This window comes from Phodopus roborovskii, unplaced genomic scaffold, assembly GCF_943737965.1.
Source record: "Phodopus roborovskii unplaced genomic scaffold, PHOROB, whole genome shotgun sequence".
NCBI lineage: Eukaryota > Metazoa > Chordata > Mammalia > Rodentia > Cricetidae > Phodopus > Phodopus roborovskii.
In genome coordinates this window covers 73,566,198-73,586,301 of record NW_026126418.1, presented here as the reverse complement: position 1 = coordinate 73,586,301, position 20,104 = coordinate 73,566,198, and the positions used below count along the sequence as shown (strand labels likewise).

The 20,104-nt window shown below is 49.4% G+C and overlaps 1 protein-coding gene across 1 annotated transcript in view; it reads right to left on the bottom strand.

Annotated features, from left to right (window-relative positions):
* The window catches only part of Eng (endoglin), a 33,458-nt gene extending 19,082 nt beyond the window's left edge, over positions 1-14,376 (bottom strand). The window contains exons 1-2 of the mRNA XM_051185212.1: positions 13,925-14,376; positions 3,707-3,858 (exon numbers count right to left, since the gene is read on the bottom strand). Coding sequence (XP_051041169.1) covers positions 3,707-3,858; positions 13,925-13,991 — 219 coding nt within the window. The 5' untranslated portion in view covers positions 13,992-14,376. The remainder of the gene's footprint in view (positions 1-3,706; positions 3,859-13,924) is intronic.
* Between the last annotated feature and the right edge of the window lie 5,728 nt (positions 14,377-20,104).

Sequence of the window (20,104 nt, the reverse complement as noted above, 5' to 3'; positions counted from 1 at the left end):
TATCAGCTCATGCCTGTGACTAGGATGAGAGAGAGAGACAAAAGGAGCCTTTCTTTTTACTTTTAAATGTCTTCATATAGCCCAGGATGGCCTCAAACTCACAATACAGGCCAGAAGTACCTTGAACTTATGTGTATGTGTATGTATATGTGTATGTGTCTGTATGTGTTGGGGGGTGGTCTATGGAGGTCAGAAGAGATATTGGATCCTCTGGAGCTGGAGTTACAGGCAGTTGTGAGCTGTCTGGTGTGGGTGCTAGGAACAGAACAGATTTTCTGAAAGAGCAGTGAGTGCTCTTAAAGGCTGAGCCTCCCTCTATCCTGACTTTACTTCTAATCCTCCTGCATCATTTTTCTGACTGTACCCTTGACCACAGGCTGGGCACATAGCAAGCTCCTGGGCAGAGTTGGTGGCAAGGGACTGTAGCATGGACCTTGTTCTTAGAGACTATCAGGGAAGAAACTCACAGGCTTGGTGGTCACAGCACCAAGACTGAACAGGGTCACAGGCAGACACTATTCTTGAGACACGGAGCCAGGAACTCCATGAGACCCAGCCTTAGTTAGCCTGTCTAGAAATGGATGGATCTGAGGCTTGGCCTTTTCTCCAGAGGGTTTAGACTCCTGTGAGGTTCAAGGAGTGATCTGATTGGAAGATGTTGGAAACTGGGTCACAACCAGGTATTTCCAGGTGAGAAATGGAGCCCAGGAAAAAGTAATAATAATAACAACAGCTAGAGCTTTCCTTCCAAGCAGGCTCTGTGTTTGGCACGCATTATTCACTAGAGTCCCATAGTAACCTGTGAAGTAGGAATGATTATCATCCTCTCCACGTTTCCCGTGGGAAGAAAAGAGTTCGGACAGGTTGCCAACAAAGTAATGCGGCCATGAAGTTAGCCAAAGTTCAGTTGAGGGCTAACTGGCTCCAGAGTCTGTATTCTTCCTTCTTGGTTTTTCTTTCTTTCTTTTTTTCTTTTTTTTTTTTTTAGCAAACTCTTACTATGTTGCCCCGGATGACCTGAAACTTGCAGTTTTTCAAGGCATCTTCCTGCCTCAGCTTCCTGGGTAACTGGGATTTCAGTCATCTGCAGCAATACCTGAGCAGAAGTTGTGTTCCTAAACTTTGTATCATGGTCACACTTGAATGCATTCACCAATGGACATTCATTAATTTATAGAACATATTAATTATTTGGAATAGGCCTGGGACTAGATCTTATAGTTTCATAATTCTTGGGTGAGCATCTGAACCCAAGAAAAATATGAGGGGTGCATCTTTTGCATCCCATGCAGGCCAAGGACAGATCCCAGGGCTATACCCTGCATCTCCTGGACCCAGGCTCTCTCCACCACCCCTTCAAATGCAAACCCTTTGGAGCTCTAGAGCTGGAAGCCTGGCCTGGTGGGTCAGAAGTCACATGACCGAGTCCTCTGGAAGGAGCAGAGGGCTACAGGGAGATTCAGTTGCCACAAACTCTAGAATCCTTGGACTATGCCATGGCACCCCATCACAGCCATGAAAACCCTTCAATGGACGTCACTGCTCATAGATCAAAAGCAAGCTCCTAAAAAGGGATCTTTCCTGTCTCCCCAACTCTGCTCCTAGGTGGACCGCTAGGTCCTGCCTGGGACATGCAGAGCCTGAGCAGGCAGTTCCCTCCCCTCTGCATGTTCTCTCTCCTGCTGGGCCCCTGTCTACCACACTTGGGGAGGTCTTAGCTACTCTGTGTGGTCACTTCCTCCAGGAAGCCCTGCCTAAGCTTTTAGCAGCTGAAGTTCCCTGCCCTGTGCCCCTGCCAGTACACCAGCCTCCTGGGTCCTGGCAGGAGCTGTCTACACATCTGTGGCCCAGAGACCTGGCTGTCTGGCTGGGGCCTTCCTCTTCCTGGCTCTGCTGTCAGGGGACCCCAATCACCTCAGAACAAACAAAATGAACTTGCAGGAACCTTCTTATTTTTTGATATCATTACCAATGAAAAAACCATTACAGTGCTTATGAAAACCACATAAAATGTATTTGGCACTATCTGTACCTTGGGGTTATCAAAGCCCACAGTCCTTGTGGCAGGCAGGGCCCCCTGATATTGGTGGTCTGGGCACCTTCTTATCACTGCACAAATGCTAGGCAACTCAACAGTTTTAGGGGAAGGCTGGTCACAAATTTACCCCATGCTCCTAATTCATTCTTGTGGCCTTAGTCCACATCAGCTAGGTGTAGGCTGTATCCCAGGCATGCCAATGACACTTGAATTTGGCTCTAAGGTCCCTAGGATTCTGGTGTGGCTTCTGGCTTTAGGTTCATGTTTTAGTTTTCAAGGCCAGACTCAGTTTCCTCCTCCAAAAAATGAGAATAGTAATAGACCATGATGAGCCCTTGAGAAGATACTTACACACCACACACCCCCACACACAAACATACACACTATACACCAACACACATCTCTCCCATATACATACACACATACCACATAAACACACACATCACACATACACACACACCATACACACCACACACACATCACATACACCACACACACACCACATAAACACACATCCCACACGCATACATACACCATACACACACCATACATACACCACACAAACACATACTACACACACACACACACTCACACTCACATACACATATACACCATACACATTCACACATCATACATATACCACACACACACACCACACACATATACTACATACACATACACCACACACACACCACACACATACACATATACCCATACACTTCACACACACTATCTGTCTGTCTGTCTGTCTGTCTTTTTATCTATTTATTTCCAGGGCTAGAGATGTAAAGTATTTGCCAAGCAAGCATGAAGCCCTGAGTCTGAAGCCTAGCACCATATAATCAGATGTGGTGACATGTGCCTATAATCCCAGCACTTTGGAGATAGAGACAGGAAGATCAGTTCAGAGTCATCCTCAACTGTAGGATAGCCTGAACTATATGAACCCTAATGTAAAAAAACAACAAAACAAACAAACAAAAATGCTAGTTCCTAGCAGACAGTAGGCTATAGCCTGGCACCTGGGCCACACATCTGGACAAGCTAGGGGCTGACCTTGAGAAAGTTCTGTTGGAGATCAGACTTGAGGCCGGCTCTGTTGGTTTGGGATCTCAGAGGATGCTTGGTGGGGTTGCAGAAGTTTGATGTGAGGGAGTCTGGAACTCAACTCTTTCTCCCAAGTCCAGGTTAGAGTGGCATCAAGTCCTCTGAAAAGCTACTAGAGCCTGTTCACCAGAGGTGTTTGGTCATAAGCTCCCCCGCTTCACACAGAATCGCTTACCTAGCTCTTTTCTACCTGAGTTCTTTCTTTAAAATTATTAATGTATTAATGTGTGTGTGTGTGTGTGTGTGTGTGTGTGTGTGTGTGTGTGTAGAAGTCAAGGGAGTCATTTCTTCTATTATGTAGGTTCAGAGAATTGAACTCAGGCCATCACACTTGGTAGCAAGCACCTCACTGGCTAAGCTGCTTCACCCTGGGGTGAAGCTGGGTCTTGTCATGCTTTCATCCCTCCCTCTGGGCCTTCCCAGGAGATGTCCTATAAGTCTCATGAGTAAGGCCCCAGTGAAGTCCCAGCCACTGCCCCGGCAACAGCCAAGGGAAGGCATCCTTCACCTCAATGCCTCTGCTTCCTGTGGGTTCCCACTGAACCTGCCAGCGGTACTCACCTTGGAAAAATCCAGGAAGAGAACATGAACTTCATATGTAGCGTTGGCAACCTGAGCTATGCAGCCCTCAGAGACCTGGCTAGTGGTATATGTCACCTCACTCCTTGTGGGGTCCACAGGCTGTAGATCACAATGGATTCTTTCTGCAAGACCTGCAGGTAAAATACAGTGGGAAAATGGGTCAGGAAAGAAGGTGATGGGACCAGGAATGTAGGTCAGTGGCAGAATGTTTGCCTAGCATCTGCAAGGCCCTAGGTTCAATTCCCAGCACCAGCAGGAAAAAGTACCAAGAGTGTTCTTATTCTTTTAAAAAGTTATCATTAATATTTGGAGATAGAGTTTGATGTAGCCCAGTCTGGCTTTATATTTGTCATATAACCAGGGATGGCCTTGACCTCCTGATCTTCCTGCCTCCATTCCCAAACACTGTGATTATAGGTAAGTACCACCATACCTGGATACAATCACATTCACTTTCTGTTTGGTTGGTTTTTTTTTTGTTTGTTTGTTTGTTTGTTTGTTTTCCAAGACAGGGTTTCTCTGTATAACAGCCCTGGCTGTCCTGAAACTTGCTTAGTAGACCAAGCTGGCCTAGAACTGACAGAAATCCACTTGCCTCTGCCTCTGCCTACCGAATGCTGGTATTAAAGGCATGTGCCATCACCATCCGGCTGTCATATTCACTTTTTGAACATTTCCTACATACTTGGTACGAGCAGAGCTCAAGCTGTCATGGCATCTTCATAGCTATCTTACATGGTAGATATTTCATACATGGAGAAACTGAGGCTCAGGCAGAGAAAGTCTCTCCCAGAGTCATGGTGTTACTCAGGTATAATGTTGGAAGATAAAAGTCAGGGCACTAATTAAGTCTGAATTTCAGATAAACATAACTCATTTTTCAAGGTATAATTTTAATATATAATTGTATATTTATACTACAAAATGTTCATTGTTTACCTGAAATTCAAATTTAACAGGGAAGGTAATATATATTTGTTTTATGTTTTAGGGGTTTTTGTGACAGGTCTCACTGTTTAGTCCTGGTTGGCCTAGAACTTACTATGTAGACCTGGCTAGCTTCGAACTCATAGAGATCCACCTGCCTCTGCTTCCCCCAGTGCTGGGATTTAAGGTGTGCACCATCATGCCCAGCTCTCCACTATTTTTATTTGCTGTGTCAGATGACCCCAAGCGGCAGGACCTATGGTGGACCCCAAGTATTAAAAGTTCAATCCAAAGGAAGGTAGGGGTTGTGATAGGGAGCCAGATTCCCCTCTTCTGGCCTCAAGGTGTCAGTCCCTAAGAGGCTGTTTCTGCAGAAGGAATTTCCTGCCTCACGGGGAGCAGCCCAGGTTGGAAGGCAGTGATGGAGCAGGCATCACAGCCTGCTGCAGGGCGGCCCGGAAACCCGGGTCCCAAGGGAGAGCCATGGAATTTCACCCTGACCCAGCAGAGGAGGAAGAGGAAATGAGGCCCCTACACCTCGTCGTAAGGAATGTGCTGATGGGAAGGGGGGCCGTGGAGGAGGGACAGAGAAGGGGAGACTGTTTGGAAGTTTATGTCTCCATCTTGTCGTGCTCACTTCCTGTTTTCTTGGAGATCAAACATGGGTGAGGAGGGCCAGGCTTCATGTCCAGCTGACGCCAGTGCTGAGGATGGGGGCAGCTGGTTCTTCCTGAACCCCAGGCGCCTGGGGCCTGACCAGCCTTCTCCCCCACCTTTGTAGCTAGCTTGCTGAGCCCAAAGCCACGAGGTCAGAGGAGGAGGTAAGATGGCTGCCGCACACCCTGTCAACACTGTTCCTCATCTCCATCTTGGGAAGAGAATTGTCACAAGAGCTCAGACCCTCTATCAGCTATCACCTTAGTCCCGTCTCCAGTATGTTAGGGACATTGGTGTGTTTGGAATATGGTATTTTTGTTCAAAGCAAGTTCCTGGGATCCAGGCCCAACATCTAATTCGGATTAGCTGTGGCTTTGGGGATTGATTTCAGCACCCGGGGCTTTAGTTTCCCAGTCTATGCAATGTCAGTAAGGGAGGAAAGCACGCAGCCCCGAAGGTTTCTGGGAGCATGTTGTGGGGCAGGGCGTATGGTGGGTCTTTCTGTAGTTTTCTTGTCTGTGTTTGCTGTAGACACGTGACTGTTTAAGGGCTGGGGTGAAGTAGGAAAGCACCGGTAGACTCAAGGCTCGGTGCCCTCTCCGGTTGTCAATTTTCCTTGGGATTCACTCCCACTCCTGCCCACTCTTAAGCATAGACTGTCTGTGTCTACCTAGATGGGAGAGACCGCATCCTGAGGGACCTGATGCTCATGTCAAGGTCACACATACATATGCCTGACCTCTGGGTCTCCCACTCCTCTCCCCACATGACCCAGGATCTGACCTACAGATCTCTGGACTTTCCCTGCCTCCCTCCCCAGACTTCCAGGAACCCCAGTTCCTCTGGCATTGCCGGGCTGCCTGGGGCCGCCTCCTCCATGCCGTCAGCCAGCGCCAGCAGGAGAGGCCACAGGCCTGGCTATTATGTAATGATCAGATAACAGGCCAGGCTGGGAGATCAGATAAGAGGCCCATTTATTTTGGGGCCTTTTCGAATACTAATTGCCCCCACCCCACAGACGAGAATGGGGAGACAGGCGGGAGTGTGACGCCTGAGCCTGTCTCCAGCAGCCCAAGGCGGGCCCAGACCAGCTAAAAACAATCCCCTGGCACCAAGGGAAATGCCGGGGCCTCCGGGGAACTGTTGGAGAAGGCGCCGCTGGGGACCCAGAAGTCAGTCTTGGAGAACTGGGTGACCCTGACCTCCTGAGCAAGAGCTTGGAGCATCCTTGCACCTCCCTCCTCCCTCACCTACAAGCACAGGGCCTCACACAGCCAGCCCCTATTCCATCCCAACCAAGTAACTCTTGGGAGGCTATCACATAAAGTCGCTCTGGAGCCAAATGGCCTGCTCACCTCTATGAGCCTCATCCGGAGCTTGTAGAGGACGAGGCTGGGCCTCGGTTTCCTTGTTTTCAGGTACAATACCCATCACAGAAGCTTCTATCATGATCACTGTCTGGGGCTTTGTGTGAGTAAATTCCTTGGGTCCTTAAAGCAGACCTTAGAGGTGGGTGGTTCTTACACCCATTTTACAGCTAGTTGGGGAGGCTGCAGAATTTCTCTAGGAGACCCAGGTACTCAGCCACAGGACCAGGCTTTGAAGTTCTAGCACCCACATGTACTTTGTGTGTCTGTGTGAGACGGCTTGGTACCCACGGTGCTGTGAATTTCTGTGACAGGGAGGATGGTGCTTTCTGATAAAAAGTCTTCTTCAGTTACCTCATCACCCACCCAGCCACCCTCTATTCATTTTGGAGTTGAATGACAGTCTCATAGCTGTCCCATTGCCCAGCCAGGTCACCACGTCTTTTCCATAGTTTCCTAACACCCACAAGGTCAAATTCACACACTGCAGCCCATTATGATCTCTACAATGGGGTGCTGAAAATCCTATGCCATCCTCAGAGAGTTGGTGTGCATTCCCAGGCTGTCACATGCACTGGGCTAAGCTACCTGCTGATGAATGGAGATTGTTCTGGAACTGCTGTGGCAACTGTGTCCCCCCAGTCACTGAGGCAAACAGTTCCTCCAAACACACCTTGCTTCGTGCCTTTGCCCTTCCTCAAACCAACAGCCACCCTTTAAGATTTATTTTAGTTTTATATGCATAGATGTATACCTGCATGTATGTGCACCATACGCATTCAGTGCTCACAGAGGCCAGAAAAGGATATCAGATTCCCTGGAACTGGAGTAATGGATATCTGTAAGCTACCGTGTGGGTACAGGGAGCCAAATCTTGGTCCTCTACAAGAACAGCAGGTGCTGGGAACGGCTGAACCATCTGTCTAGCCACTGATGCCCATCTTTTATTGACCATGTGGCCAATTTATTAGCCATGAGGCTAACCACCATTGTTAGTCTCTTCTTGAAACAGGTACCTCCTAGCCTGGTGCCTCCTAGCACTTGGGAGGCAGAGACAGGCCGATCTCTGTGAGTTCAAGGTCAGCCTGGTCTACAAAGTTCCAGACCAACCAAGGCTACACAGAGAAACCCTGTCTTGAAAAACAAACAGAAAGAAAGACAGAAAGACAGACAGATAGACAGACAGGAAGGAAGGAAGGAAGAAAGGAAGGAAGGAAGGTATCATCTCCTTTTCTAGGTTCATCAGGACCTGATGTCCCAGAGTCCCAGGTGCTCGTGTCTGTACTTTGTTGCATTTCTCTGTCTATTTTGACAGGTTTGGGCTGTTTTGTTTCTATTTATGTATGGGTGTAAATGTGAGAGGGTGTATATGTGGACATGTGTATGCTTGTGCATGTGTGTGTGAAGCCAGAAAGAAGTTAAACCGAGTTGTTCCTCAGCAGCCACTCTCCTTATTTTCTGAGGCAATGACTGGATGGAGCTCTCTGAGCAGGCTCAGCTGACTGGCCAGCGGACCCTGGGGATCCTCCTGTCCTCATTAGCACCCAATTGCACATTCCTAGAAGCAAATCTGGTTTTTATTATTATTGTTGTTGTTGTTGTTGTTGTTGTTGTATGAGTTCTGAGCATTGACTCAGGCCCTCAATGCTTGTATAGCAAGCATTTTACTAGCTGAGCAATCTCTTGAGCCTTGTTTTTTACATTTTAAGAGGTCTCACTCTGTAACTTAGGCTGGCCTCAGTCTCACAGAGATTCCCCCTGCGGTCTCTGCCTCCTGAGTGATATGTTTAGAAGTATGTGTCATCATACCTGGCCTGGGTTGTTGTCTTTTTAAGATGTATTTTTTAAAATATTCTTTCTTTTTTAAACGATTGATTTATTTTTATTTTATGTGCACTGGTATTTTGCCTGCATATATGTCTGTGTAAGGATGTTGGATCCCTGGAGGTGGTGGAGTTACAGGCAATTATAAATGGCCATGTGGGTGCTGGGAATTGAACCCAGGTTCTCCAGAACAGCCAGTGCTCTCAACTGCTGAGACTTCTTTCCAGACCCAAGATGTGTCTATTTTTATCTATATGAATGGTGTGTGTGTGTGTGTGTGTGTGTGTGTGTGTGTGTGTGTGTGTGTCACATCTGTGCCTGGTGTTCCTAGAGGTTAGAAGAAGGAGTCAGATGCTCTAGAACTGGAGTTACAGCCAGCCGTGAGGCACTATGTGGGCGCTGGGAATAGAACCTGGGTCCTCTTCAAGAACAAGTGTTTTTAACTGCTAAGCCATTTCTCCAACCTTGTTTTTTAATTCTCTTTCTTTCTTTCTTTTTCTTTTTTCCAAGACAGGGATTCTCTATAGCTTTGGAAGCTATCCTGGAACTCTGTAGACCAGGCTGGCCTTGAACTCAGAGTCTCTCTGCCTCTCAAGTGCTGGGACTAAAGCATGTGCCACCACTGCCTGGCAGTTTTCTCTTTTTAAGATTCATTCAGTGTGTGTGTGTGTGTGTGTGTGTGTGTGTGTGTGTGTGTGTGTGTGTGTGTGTGTGTGTGTATAAAGGAGCCTGCAAAAGATAGAAGAGGGCACTGGATTGCCTAGAGCTGGAGTTAGAGGTACTTGCAAACTATGTGACGTGAGTTCTGGGAACCCAACGTATATGCTGAGTGCTCTTAGCCCTTGAGCCATCTCTCCAGTGCTGGGCTGGTGTTTTTTGAGATGGGGTTTCCTACAGCTTATGTTGACCGAAAACTCACTTCATATCTGGAGCTTATCTTGAATTCCAGCTTCTCTTGCCTCAGTCTCCCAAGAGCACCACACCTGGCTGCAGCTGTGTCTGTACTCCCAGAGGACAGCACATGGACAGCCTGGTTCACCATGTCCTTGTCATTCATCTGGGCTGGGGTGGGCCAGAACACACGTTTGTGCAGTAAGTTTTAACTTGCTGCCTCTCTCCTACTGTTCCGGGACTCAGTTTCCCTCTGGGATCTGAGAGAAGTTCTGAGGTTCTTTCTGGGATAAAGGCAAGCAAACAGGACACTGACAGCAGAGGCAGGGTCCTAGGGTCATATCTAAAATGGAAGGCCATTGCAGGGCCAGCACAAGGGGCCAAGTCCCTGAAATGAAAGGAGCAAGCCACAGGAAGGTATTTGTCCCTTCCCTGAGATGGCTCATAGAAATGAGTGTTCCAAGCTATACACTCTAGTCTGTGTTACTTGGCAATTTCTCTTATCTCCTAGACCCCAGTCTTCTCATCTGTAACAAAGAGGTGACAGAAACTCAAACTGAGGGCATGAGCCACACGCCTACAGCAGTACATGCCGGAAAGCAGCAAGTGCCCAAGAAAAGTCAGCTGACATCCTTGTTGTCCCATTTGTGCATCAGTGGTATTAAATGCAACTTACTCTGGGATGAGGGCCCCCTCAATTTGCCAGACTGCTGCCCCAAAGCCTGATCTGGAGGCAAAAGTGGAGCCCAAAGCTATGTACCCAGCTTTCTAAGCCCCCCACACCTAGCCACCAAAGGGCCGGGCAAGGAGGCTGGGTCAGGAGCAGACAGCTTGGGTGGAGATTAGGGCCTGTCACTGACTGAGCTTGGGAATCCTCATCTGTACACTGGGCTGACATACCAAGAGCACAAGAGAGACGATCAGATCTGCCTGGAAGCCCTGTCCTCCCAGGCCACAGCCGCAGCCCCCATGTGACATGGAACAAGTTCTCTGTCCTTCTATGTCTTTTAACATTTAAATTTTATTTTATTATTTATATGTATGTGTGCATGCATGAGTTTCTGTGCACTACAGGCATGTGTGCGTGTGACTGTGGATACCAGAAAGTAGGGTTCCCTGGGGCTGGAATTACAGGTGGTTGTGGTAAGAGTAGACTGAACCCAGGAATGAGGGAAGAATCTTAGTGCCCATGCCCCTTATAGGTCCCAGGAAGCCCTATCCCCCTTTCCTTCTGGGAGGTTCTGGAATGTGGCTTCAGAGCCATAGTTGTGTCTCTGCCCTGTGTCACCAGCCCCTACTGCAGTGAGTCCCAAACCCACACCCAGGTGGACAGCAGCATGGAGCTCCCAGTCATGCCCCAGCCTCAGACAAATGACCACCTACAGTCAGGAATCACCATGCAACTTCAGGCGCCTAATCCCAGCCACCAGGCTCAGGCCACAAGTGCCAAATGCTTCCAGATGGAAAAAGTCAAAATGCAGGGAAAGGTACACGCACCAAACTGGAACAAAAGAGAAATGCTTAAATAGTCAACAAGGGACTCGCTGTCCAAATGATGGTGCAGGGTGGGACAGAATAGTCCAGAACTGCAAATGGACGGTTATAGAGTCTAAATGATGACATGGAAATAACATGGTGCTTAAGAAATGTCCACAAGACTCTCACATGTTCATCTGAAGGGTGAAAATTACCTTGCCAAGCCCAGAAGGTGGTTTATAGCTGGTAATGATAATCCTGGCACTTTTTTCTTCCCAGTACTGAGAATTGAATCTGGAATATTCTAGAAAAAGTACTCTGCCACTGAGTGATATTCCAGCCTTAATCAGGAAAGGTGTATGGGTGTGTGTGTGTGTGTCTGTCCGCCATTGCATGTAAGAGGATAACATATGGCTTTCTCCACCATATTGAGTCTAGGGATCAAACAAACTCAGGTAGTCAGCATTGGCAGCAAGCCTTTACCCACTGAGCTGTTTTGTCAGCCCATAGACCTAAGATTTTAAAAATGATTTCCCCCACTCTCTCTTTTTCTCCCCCACTTCACCCCCCCCCCCGTTCTCTTGAAACAGGTCCTCATCTAGTTCAGTCTGTCCTTGAGCTTGGTATGAGCTCCAATTTCTGATTCTGCCTTTGCTACCTGAGTGCTGGTGTTATAGGTGTGTCCACCACGCCTCCCCTTTCGCTGTCCTCCCCTCCGCTCCCCTTCTCTCCTCTGCCCTCCTTTTCCTTCTGCCCTCCTCTTTGCAGAGCCTCACACCTGCTAAGCGTGGCTCTGCCACAGAGCTGTATTCTCAGCACCGTCACTCATCTGTTTTCTTTGGTTAAGCTGCTCCTTAAGAATCTGCACATGTATGTTCTTTAGAGGGATTCCAGGGCTAGAGAGATGGCTCAGTGGTGGTTAAGAGCCCTTCCAGAGTAGCTGGGTTCAATTCCTGGCATCAGTCTGGAGGCTCACAACTGTCTGTCTGTACCTCCCTGGGTACACAGATGTACATGCAGGTAAAACAATCATACACATAAAATAAATAAATGTAGGACAGAGAGAAAATCCCACACTGAAGAGCAGTCACACCGAGTGTCCATCCTTCTGGAATTTTCTCTGTGCAAACTGCACACTTAGTAGAAATGGATTGCTGTTTAGGGTTCTAACTGTGTTCTATATACATCTATGTGTCGTAGTGAATGAATCCACTGGTTTTGTGGTTGCTGCTGGATGGCATTCTGTGATGCCCTGAGCTCTGTGATGCCCAGGACTACACAGCGAGACCTTTTCTCAAGGCATAAAATAAAAATAAGTTGTGTGTGTGTGTATCTATACATATGCATATATATACATGCATATGTAAATATATGTAGTTTTTTTTTTTTAACTCGGAACCTCACATATGGCAGTCAAGAGCTCTACCACTGAGGTACACACCCAGGAAATAACCACAGAGCTCCCTACTTCCTAATTATTTTACCCACTTTACCATCCTCTACAGTCCAGTGGTTCTCAGCCTCCCTAATGCTGACACTTTAATCACTTTAATACAGTTCTTCATGTTTGGTGACCCCAACCACAAAGTAATTTCACTGCTACTTCATAACTGTGATCTTACTACTGCTATGAATCATAAATATCTGATACACAGGATATCTGAAATGCAACCCCTATGAAAAGATCGTTTGACACCCAGTTGTTCAACACCCACAGGTTGAGAACCACTGCTCCACAGGCTTGAGGTCTGTGCCTCAGGTCTGTAGGGGAGAGGTGATGGCTACATGCTACTGAACTCTGATTTCCAAATAAGAACTGAGGGTCAGTAGATTAAAATCAGCCCTGAGGGAGTATTCATGCCACTTTTAGCAGCAGCCTACCTGAAATCTGGAAAGTTACCTAGACTTTGACACCCCACCTTCTATGCCACAAGTCATGCGTGTCTCCCCAAACACAGAGGAAGGGGGCCTGGAGTCCTGGCCCAGACTTGGGCCAGGCTCTGTTACAGTAAGTGGACTTCGAGGATCAAAGCCTCCATTTTCTCTTCTGGGAAATGGGGTAATTGTGGCAGCCATCTTGCAGGGTCACATGTGGTCAGAGCAAGGGTTCTGGGGGCCACAAGCCTGGAGCCAAATCCCTGCTAAGTCACTCAGTGTCTCTGAGACTCAATTTCTGGTTGACCAACGAGGTGGTGGCAAGAGATTTCCCATCAATTACAGACTTTAAGATGCTGGGGTGGCCCCATCTCCTCCCCATACTCTGCCCCCTTGCGGTCCATGCCAACCCTTGGTCAGGCCCCTGAATCTGTAGGTGTCCACAGTTAGGGGTGACGGAGGGGCAGGCCCCCTGGGACCCATCGTAAGTGGGACTGGGGCCACCTGCTTCCTGGTGACCTAATTGTCAGCCTGGATGAGAAGACCTACAGAACCCCTAAATGAGCCTGTGTTCTTCTTGAGAAGGGGATAGAGGCAGGACAGAGCATGTGCCCTTTGTGGGTTCAGTGGGGTTCAGTGGGGGGAGGAGGCAAAGTCCAGGAAAAGTGGAAGGACTTGAAGCTAGTAACTCTTTGGACAAATGATCTCATTACAAACCTTTACTACAACACCCCTGGCTGAGGCCTCAGGGTCATCCCTCAAGATCACACAAGGAAATGAGGAGGTCAAAGTTGGACCTAGAGGCTAACTTTCTCTTGTGCCCCCTCCTAAACTTCCTCAAATGGAAAGCTCAAGGCTGAGAGAAGGGAGGGCACACTCCAGCGATACAGTCTGGCTCCTGGCGTTCTAGATAGCTGAACACAGTAGGTGCCAGGGCTAAAGTAAATAGCTTATTACCCCCCTTCGCCCCAGAGTTTCACTGCTCAAGTCTGGAAACCTGTGAAATCTTTTAGTCCCACTAAGCTGAAATAGTTGGCGATCCCGTTCCTGCCACCTACCACATTGGGGGTGTCTTCACCAGCCCTGAGCTCAGGACTCAAGAGGAAGAACGGGAACGCCCAGAGCCTGCCTTGTCTCCTTGTCTCGGCTATGTCCCCAACCAGGGGCGCTGGACACTTACTTGTGGGCACGAAGCTGTAGATGGCCAGTAGCAGGATAATGGCCAGAGGGAACACGCCACGGTCCATGCTGTCCACCTGGGAGTCTGTGCGCTGGGCCTTATCCGGTATCCAGAGGCAGGGCTGCGGGTGGGCGCCGGGGCCGGCGTGGGTTCGCACGGGGACCCGAAGGGAGCAGGCGGCCGGAGCGACCACGTCCCTGCTCCAGCCTTCTGAGGTGGCGGCTGAGAAGTCAGGAGAAGTGAGCTCGAGACTCACAGCAGGGCAGGGGGCTCCAGCTGACTGGATGGTGGGAAAGATACACTGCGCTCTTTTGGACAGCAGCCGGCAGCGGTCTTGGTCTGGGGACGGGACACAGATGGAGGTAGGGGTCTGACTGTCCTAGGCAGGGAACTCAGCTCATCCAGACCGGCCCAGAGAGGCAGGAAATGCGCTTCCTTAGAGAAGGGGCTGGGCCAGGCGGCCTGCCAGGCGGGTAGAGGAAGTGCCACAGGCTTTGTCGCTGGGTGGGGGGCCCTGGGATGGGGGAGGCAGGCCGATGGGAGGGCCCAGGCGTCAAATCTCCCCCCATTCACTCCACCCTCCAACTACTCTTGCTGGTGAGATCACATCTTGAACCTGACGGGGTCAAGCTCTGCATGAAGCCCAGTAACTCAGGTTCCTTATAGATGAGGAAACAAGTGATTACTGAGATAGCCTTCTGGAAGGATGCTGCCTGGAATCCCAGCTGATCCCTACCAGCATCAACACAGACTTCCAGGAGCATTGCTCTTGGCTGTGTCCCTTGTGTTACAGACAGGGAAACTGAGACCCAACATGAGGAAGAAACATTCCCAGGTTAGCATAGAGCAGCTGAGACTGTGCTCGCTGGGTCCAGAGGTCAGAAGGTTGCAGAGACCTCAGAGCCCACATGGTCCCAAAGGCACCTTTTGATTTTGGTGGCACACATTTGATTTTGGTGGCACACATCTGTAATCCATGCCCCCCGGAGGCCAGGGCAGGAGGGCTGTGAGCTGGGGACAAGCCTGGGCTATACATAGTGAGACCTGTCTCAGGAGGCACAGCCCCAGCCTTTTATGGCATTTCTGAAGTCAGATGACCCTGTTTTTGGATCTGTTTTGCTTATTTCCAGCTAGGACCTGGTTGAGTCTTTAATCTCAGTTACCTATTTGTAACACAGGTACAGCTGTGTCCTCTTCCCTGGGGTTCTTGGGAGACTTCTGAGGACCAGATGATGGCTACAGCACTAACCCCAGGCCAGGTCCTGCAGGAACTGCTTGCCGATTGTGCTCCCTCAGCTAAGGTGACAATCCCAGAATGGCCCATGCTCATTTTGCAAATAGTAAACACAAAATGTGTGCCTACCATGTTTTTAGGTGGAAATTACAGTCAAGCCCAGGAAAACTTAGCAAAGAAAGCCTGAACTACCTGGAGAGGCGTCAGGGACTGGAGGCTTCCAGTCACAGCAAGCAAAAGAGGCCAAGAAAGACCAAGCATAGACTAAGGCACGGAAGCAGGGAGAACTTGGATCACCCTGGGATAATAGTAAGGATGCAGAGCGGTTAAGAAGCCCATCTCTGAAGGCCTGAACACAGGGACTTTATCCCTGGGGCCAGTGGGAGTCACTTGAGGAGGGAGAAGGCTGGGAAGCACAGGCTCTGCAGATGTTGGCCTGGGGTTTCAGGGCTGGCCCCTAGGCGCTATTTAGTGGGCCACATCTCAGTGACCAGGCCAGGCCTGAAGTTTGTCTCTGCAGGGGCTGACACGAGGCAGGGAGGGTTCCTAAAGGCAGGCTGGAGAAAGGTCAGCTTGCTCTCACCCAGGCAAGCCCGGGAGACCTAGCTCACCAGGCCTCCTGATGACAGGCCTCTTCCCTTCAGCCGCAGAGATAGCAGACAAATACCAGGACTCCAGGAGGCAGAATGGGGGTGGTGGCAGGGTGCTGTGAGCTTCTCTCTCTATGCCCTAACAGAATCTGTTTTGGGAAGCCAGCCTAGGGCCCACCCTGGGCGTTCACCTTATCAGTACCAAATTGTCACCAGTGACAAGAGGTCTGCTCCTTTAGGCTTTGTTTTACACAGGTGGAGGCCAGTTTGCCAAGGAGCACTGAGAGGGAAACCTCAGGACCAGCAGTCCTTAGCCTGCCCTCCCTCCATGCCTACTGCTCCATCTGAGCTGAGTGGACTGAGGGGACAGCTGGTACAAAGACAGAGAATCACAGAGTGAGATGACAGCCAGGGGAACCTCTGGGCCCCCAGAATAAGGTCTTTGTGTCTCAGGCCCTTCGGAGATGGCTGGCCTGACCCTCCAGGCTACTTAACCTCTCTACACTCTGCTGTCCCAGGGTGATCCAATCACTTCCTATTTCAATGCCTTAGCTTAGGCTTGGCCCCTTCTTAGCCCTGTTTTGGTTTTGGTTTTGTTTTTTTTTTTTTTTTTTTTTTTTAATTTTTAGTGGTCTCACTGTGTAGCCTGGCTGTCTTGGAACTAGCTTCAGACACCAGGCTGGCCTCAAACTCATAAAGATCCACTTGCCTCTACCTCCTGAGTGCCGGGATGAAGATGTGGCCACCATGCCTGGCTCTCAAGGATCCTTTTAAAGGCCCTTCCCACGCCATCTGTGCTGTACAACCCACCTCCATTCAGATCGTAAACAAGACCCAATGCTTTCTCTAGGAAACAGGAGATGCCAGGCTGGTTGGTATAAGGGAGGATCTGTGGAGAGGCAGCTGATGGAGCTCACCTATAATCCCAGCTCTTCATGGGCAGAAGCAGGAGGATGGCCAGAATGATCTACACAAGTAAGAGCTTGTCTCAAAACACCAAAAAGGAAAGGAAAAGAATGAGGGGCCTACAAGATGGCTCAGGGAGTAAAGGTGCTTGCCACTAAGCCTGACAACCTGAGTTTGATCCCTGGGGCCAAATGAAGAAAGAAAGGAACTGACTCTCCAAAGCTGTCTTCTGACCTGCATATGTGTGCCATGATACATGTGTCCATATACACACATATATAAACACAATAAGTAAAGAAATGAAATGTAATTTTAAAAATGTAAAAAGACAAGAACTAGGGAAAGAAAGCCCTACCAGTAGGCTTTAGGGGGCCCTGACCAGAGACCCTGAGGGAATGAAGGGTGTGGAGCCACCAGGCCTGGAAACTTGAGCAAAGAGGCAGTCCCTGCCAACTCAAAGTCTGGGTGCTACTCAATGCCTAGTGCACATCGCTAAAAGTTCCACGAGGGCAGCGACTTTGATGGCCTCTGCTGCTTTATACCTTCACAGATCCAAAAGGCATTTTTTTTTTCCTGAGTCAGGGTTTCTCTGTGTAGCCCTGGCTGTCCTGGAACTCACTCTGTAGATCAGGCTGGCCTTGAACTCAGAAATCCGCCTGTCTCTGCCTCCCAAGTACTGGGATTAAGGTGTGCACCACCACTGCCCGGTGGAACTTTGTTTCTTAAGATATTTTTCTTTTTCTAGAAGATAGCAAGAAGGCTGCCTCAGACTCCGAAGCTCTGGGACTGTAGATGTGCACCACAGTGCTCATCTATAAGATAAATGTATTAAAGTCCTGAGGTATCTTGGAAGCCAAGACGGGGCTGAGGATTGTGGGAATCAGAAAACTGAAGCACAGAGAAAAAGTCTTGCTTCTGATTTCTAGTACATAAGACCACCTAGGCTGGCTCTTGTGTCTCCAGCAGCTTGGTGGTCATAGATCTGTTGCAACCAGGCACAGATCTGAGCAAGCTGTGGTTTGCTTGCAGTATGTTCTTTCCCTCTGGGGACACACTCACCTTCCTGCTCCCCTGCTCCTGAAGGACAGGCAAGGGAGAGTACATCCTTTGGCTTTGTCTGCAGAAGGCTGACCCCACATCTCAGTGGTCTCTCACCTGAGTCATAAACTAGCCAGGATCTATCCTATAATGCCCAGACAATGGCTCCCTCTCCTCGCCAAGCAGTCGTCTGCACAGGGTGAGAGTTCCCTGCCCTCACCTGTGTCTCCCAAACCTGTCATCTGTTTCCTGCCCTAATCCCAATGCAGATGTTCTCAGGTCCCTCCTGTACATCCTCCAGGCGACACATGGCCCCCAGCCAGGCCCTGTGCATGGTCCCCACAGCAGGCTCCATCTTTCTCTTGGCAGGGCCAGGAGACTTGAGCAGCAGGAAGGGATGAAGCACGTCTACCTTGGCACCTGGCCACCACAGGAATGTCAGACGGCCTCTAAGGACCCCAAGGCGGCTGTGAGTCTCCAGCACCAGCCAGGGGCTGTTGATCCCTAACAGCAGGGTCAGATCCGCTCAGGAATAGGGAGGCAAGTGCAAGGTCAGGAGCCTGGGTACCTGACTTTACCCCGTGTCAGCCAGAGAGCCCAGCATTTCCACTTCAGGAGCCCTGTGCCTTCAGCTGCACAGTAGGGCAGCCAGCTAGCCTGTAGAGATTCAAAGTGTAAGACACTCTCAAGCTTACCAGGCCCAGTGCCAAACGCCTGCTTTACCGCCCATCCTCATTTTAGCATGGAAGAAACAAAAAGGCCCAGATGTGCAAGGAAACAGGGCTGGAGAGAGACAGAGGCTGTGTAGAACTTGACCCTTCTAGAGAGGCAGAGCATATGCAAATTTCAGCCTGTTGGTGTTCCCTTGTTTCTAGAACCTTCTGTCCTAGTTTCCTTCCTACATTCCAGATCACCTTATCTGTCTCCTACTGGTTCCTCTTCATCCCCCAGGCTTGGCCCTTGCAACCCTTCCCTTTTCTGTTCACTGACGGTTACATCCACATCAGGATTTCTCAGACCTTGGTGACCCATGCATGACATCATGTTTTAGCCCAGAACCTATCTGTGCCCCTGTGACTACAATGTCCTGGAATAGCATGTGTCCTGAGCTATTCTCCTTCCATCCTGACCACAAGCTGCTGGAGTTCAGTGCCCATCAACAGGCCCTAACCATAAACAATGGGCTGGGCTCTGCCAAGTCTGAGGGGTGAGGTCAAAGTTTCTCCAAGTAGAGACACTCAGCTGGGTATGGTGGCACATGTGATCATAGCTAGTACTTGAGGAACAGGTGATCCTCCATGAGTTCAAGGTCAGCCTAGTCTCCATATTTTCTCTAAAAGCTAAATTGGGGGTGGAGAGGCAATTCAGCAATTAAAAGTTCTTGCTACTCTTGCCGAGGACCCTGGTTTAGTTCTCAGTGGCTCACACTGCCCTGTAACTCCAAATTGAGGGATCTGACACCCTTTCCTGTTCTCCAGAAAAGGCATACACATGGTGCACCTATATACTCACAAGCAAAAACATCATACACATAAAGCAAAACCATTTTAAAAAAGAAAAGAAAAGAAAGCCGAACTAGGAGGCATAGGGCGCAGGTAAAGTCACTTGAAACCAAGCCTGATGACCTGAGTTTGATCCTCAGGACCCACATGGTGGAGGGAATAAACTACAAACTGTTCTCTGATCTTCACATGAATGCCATGGCATCCTCTCTGTCTCTCTGTCTCTGTCTGTCTGTCTGTCTGTCTGTCTGTCTCTCTCTCTCTCTCTCACACACACACACATTTTAAAAGGCAAACTGGATCTCAGTTGACTGAGTGCTAATTGAGGAAGTGCATGCTTATAATCCTAGCACTCCACAGGCTGAGGCAGGGGGATCAGTTCAAGTTCCTGCACAGTATCAGGTTAGCCTGGATTGTTTGGGGCTTTATCTGAAAAAACAAACCCAAACCACCTTCATCCTATAGACCTACACTTTGTCAGCATCTCTGGGGGCTTTTCTCATGCTTCCCCAGCTCAGGCTCTGGGACGCCTCTGACTCCTGTACCATCAGCAGGGGTCTAGTCCGTCTCATAAACTGCCCTCCTCTCAGTCCCTCCTCACTCCTAGCAGGCCTCCCTCCTGACCCAGGGCTGGCAGAACCGCGCTGTTGTCAACCAGCCCTCTGTTCCCTCTGGGAACCCTGAGGTCATCTCTTCACTGAGCTCTGCTTCCTTCTTTCTTTTTCTCTACTCCGTGCAGGCAGCCTGTGAAAGCAGAGCCCAGTTCTGTCCTTGCCCCACCCTGGCGACCATGGTTCTCAGAACTGAAAGCATGATGAGCACCTCTACCCTTCTTTTGGCCTCCCACTCGCTCACTGGACAGGCCTTTGCATATGATCTTGTGTGAGCCACCATGTGGGAGCTGAGGTGT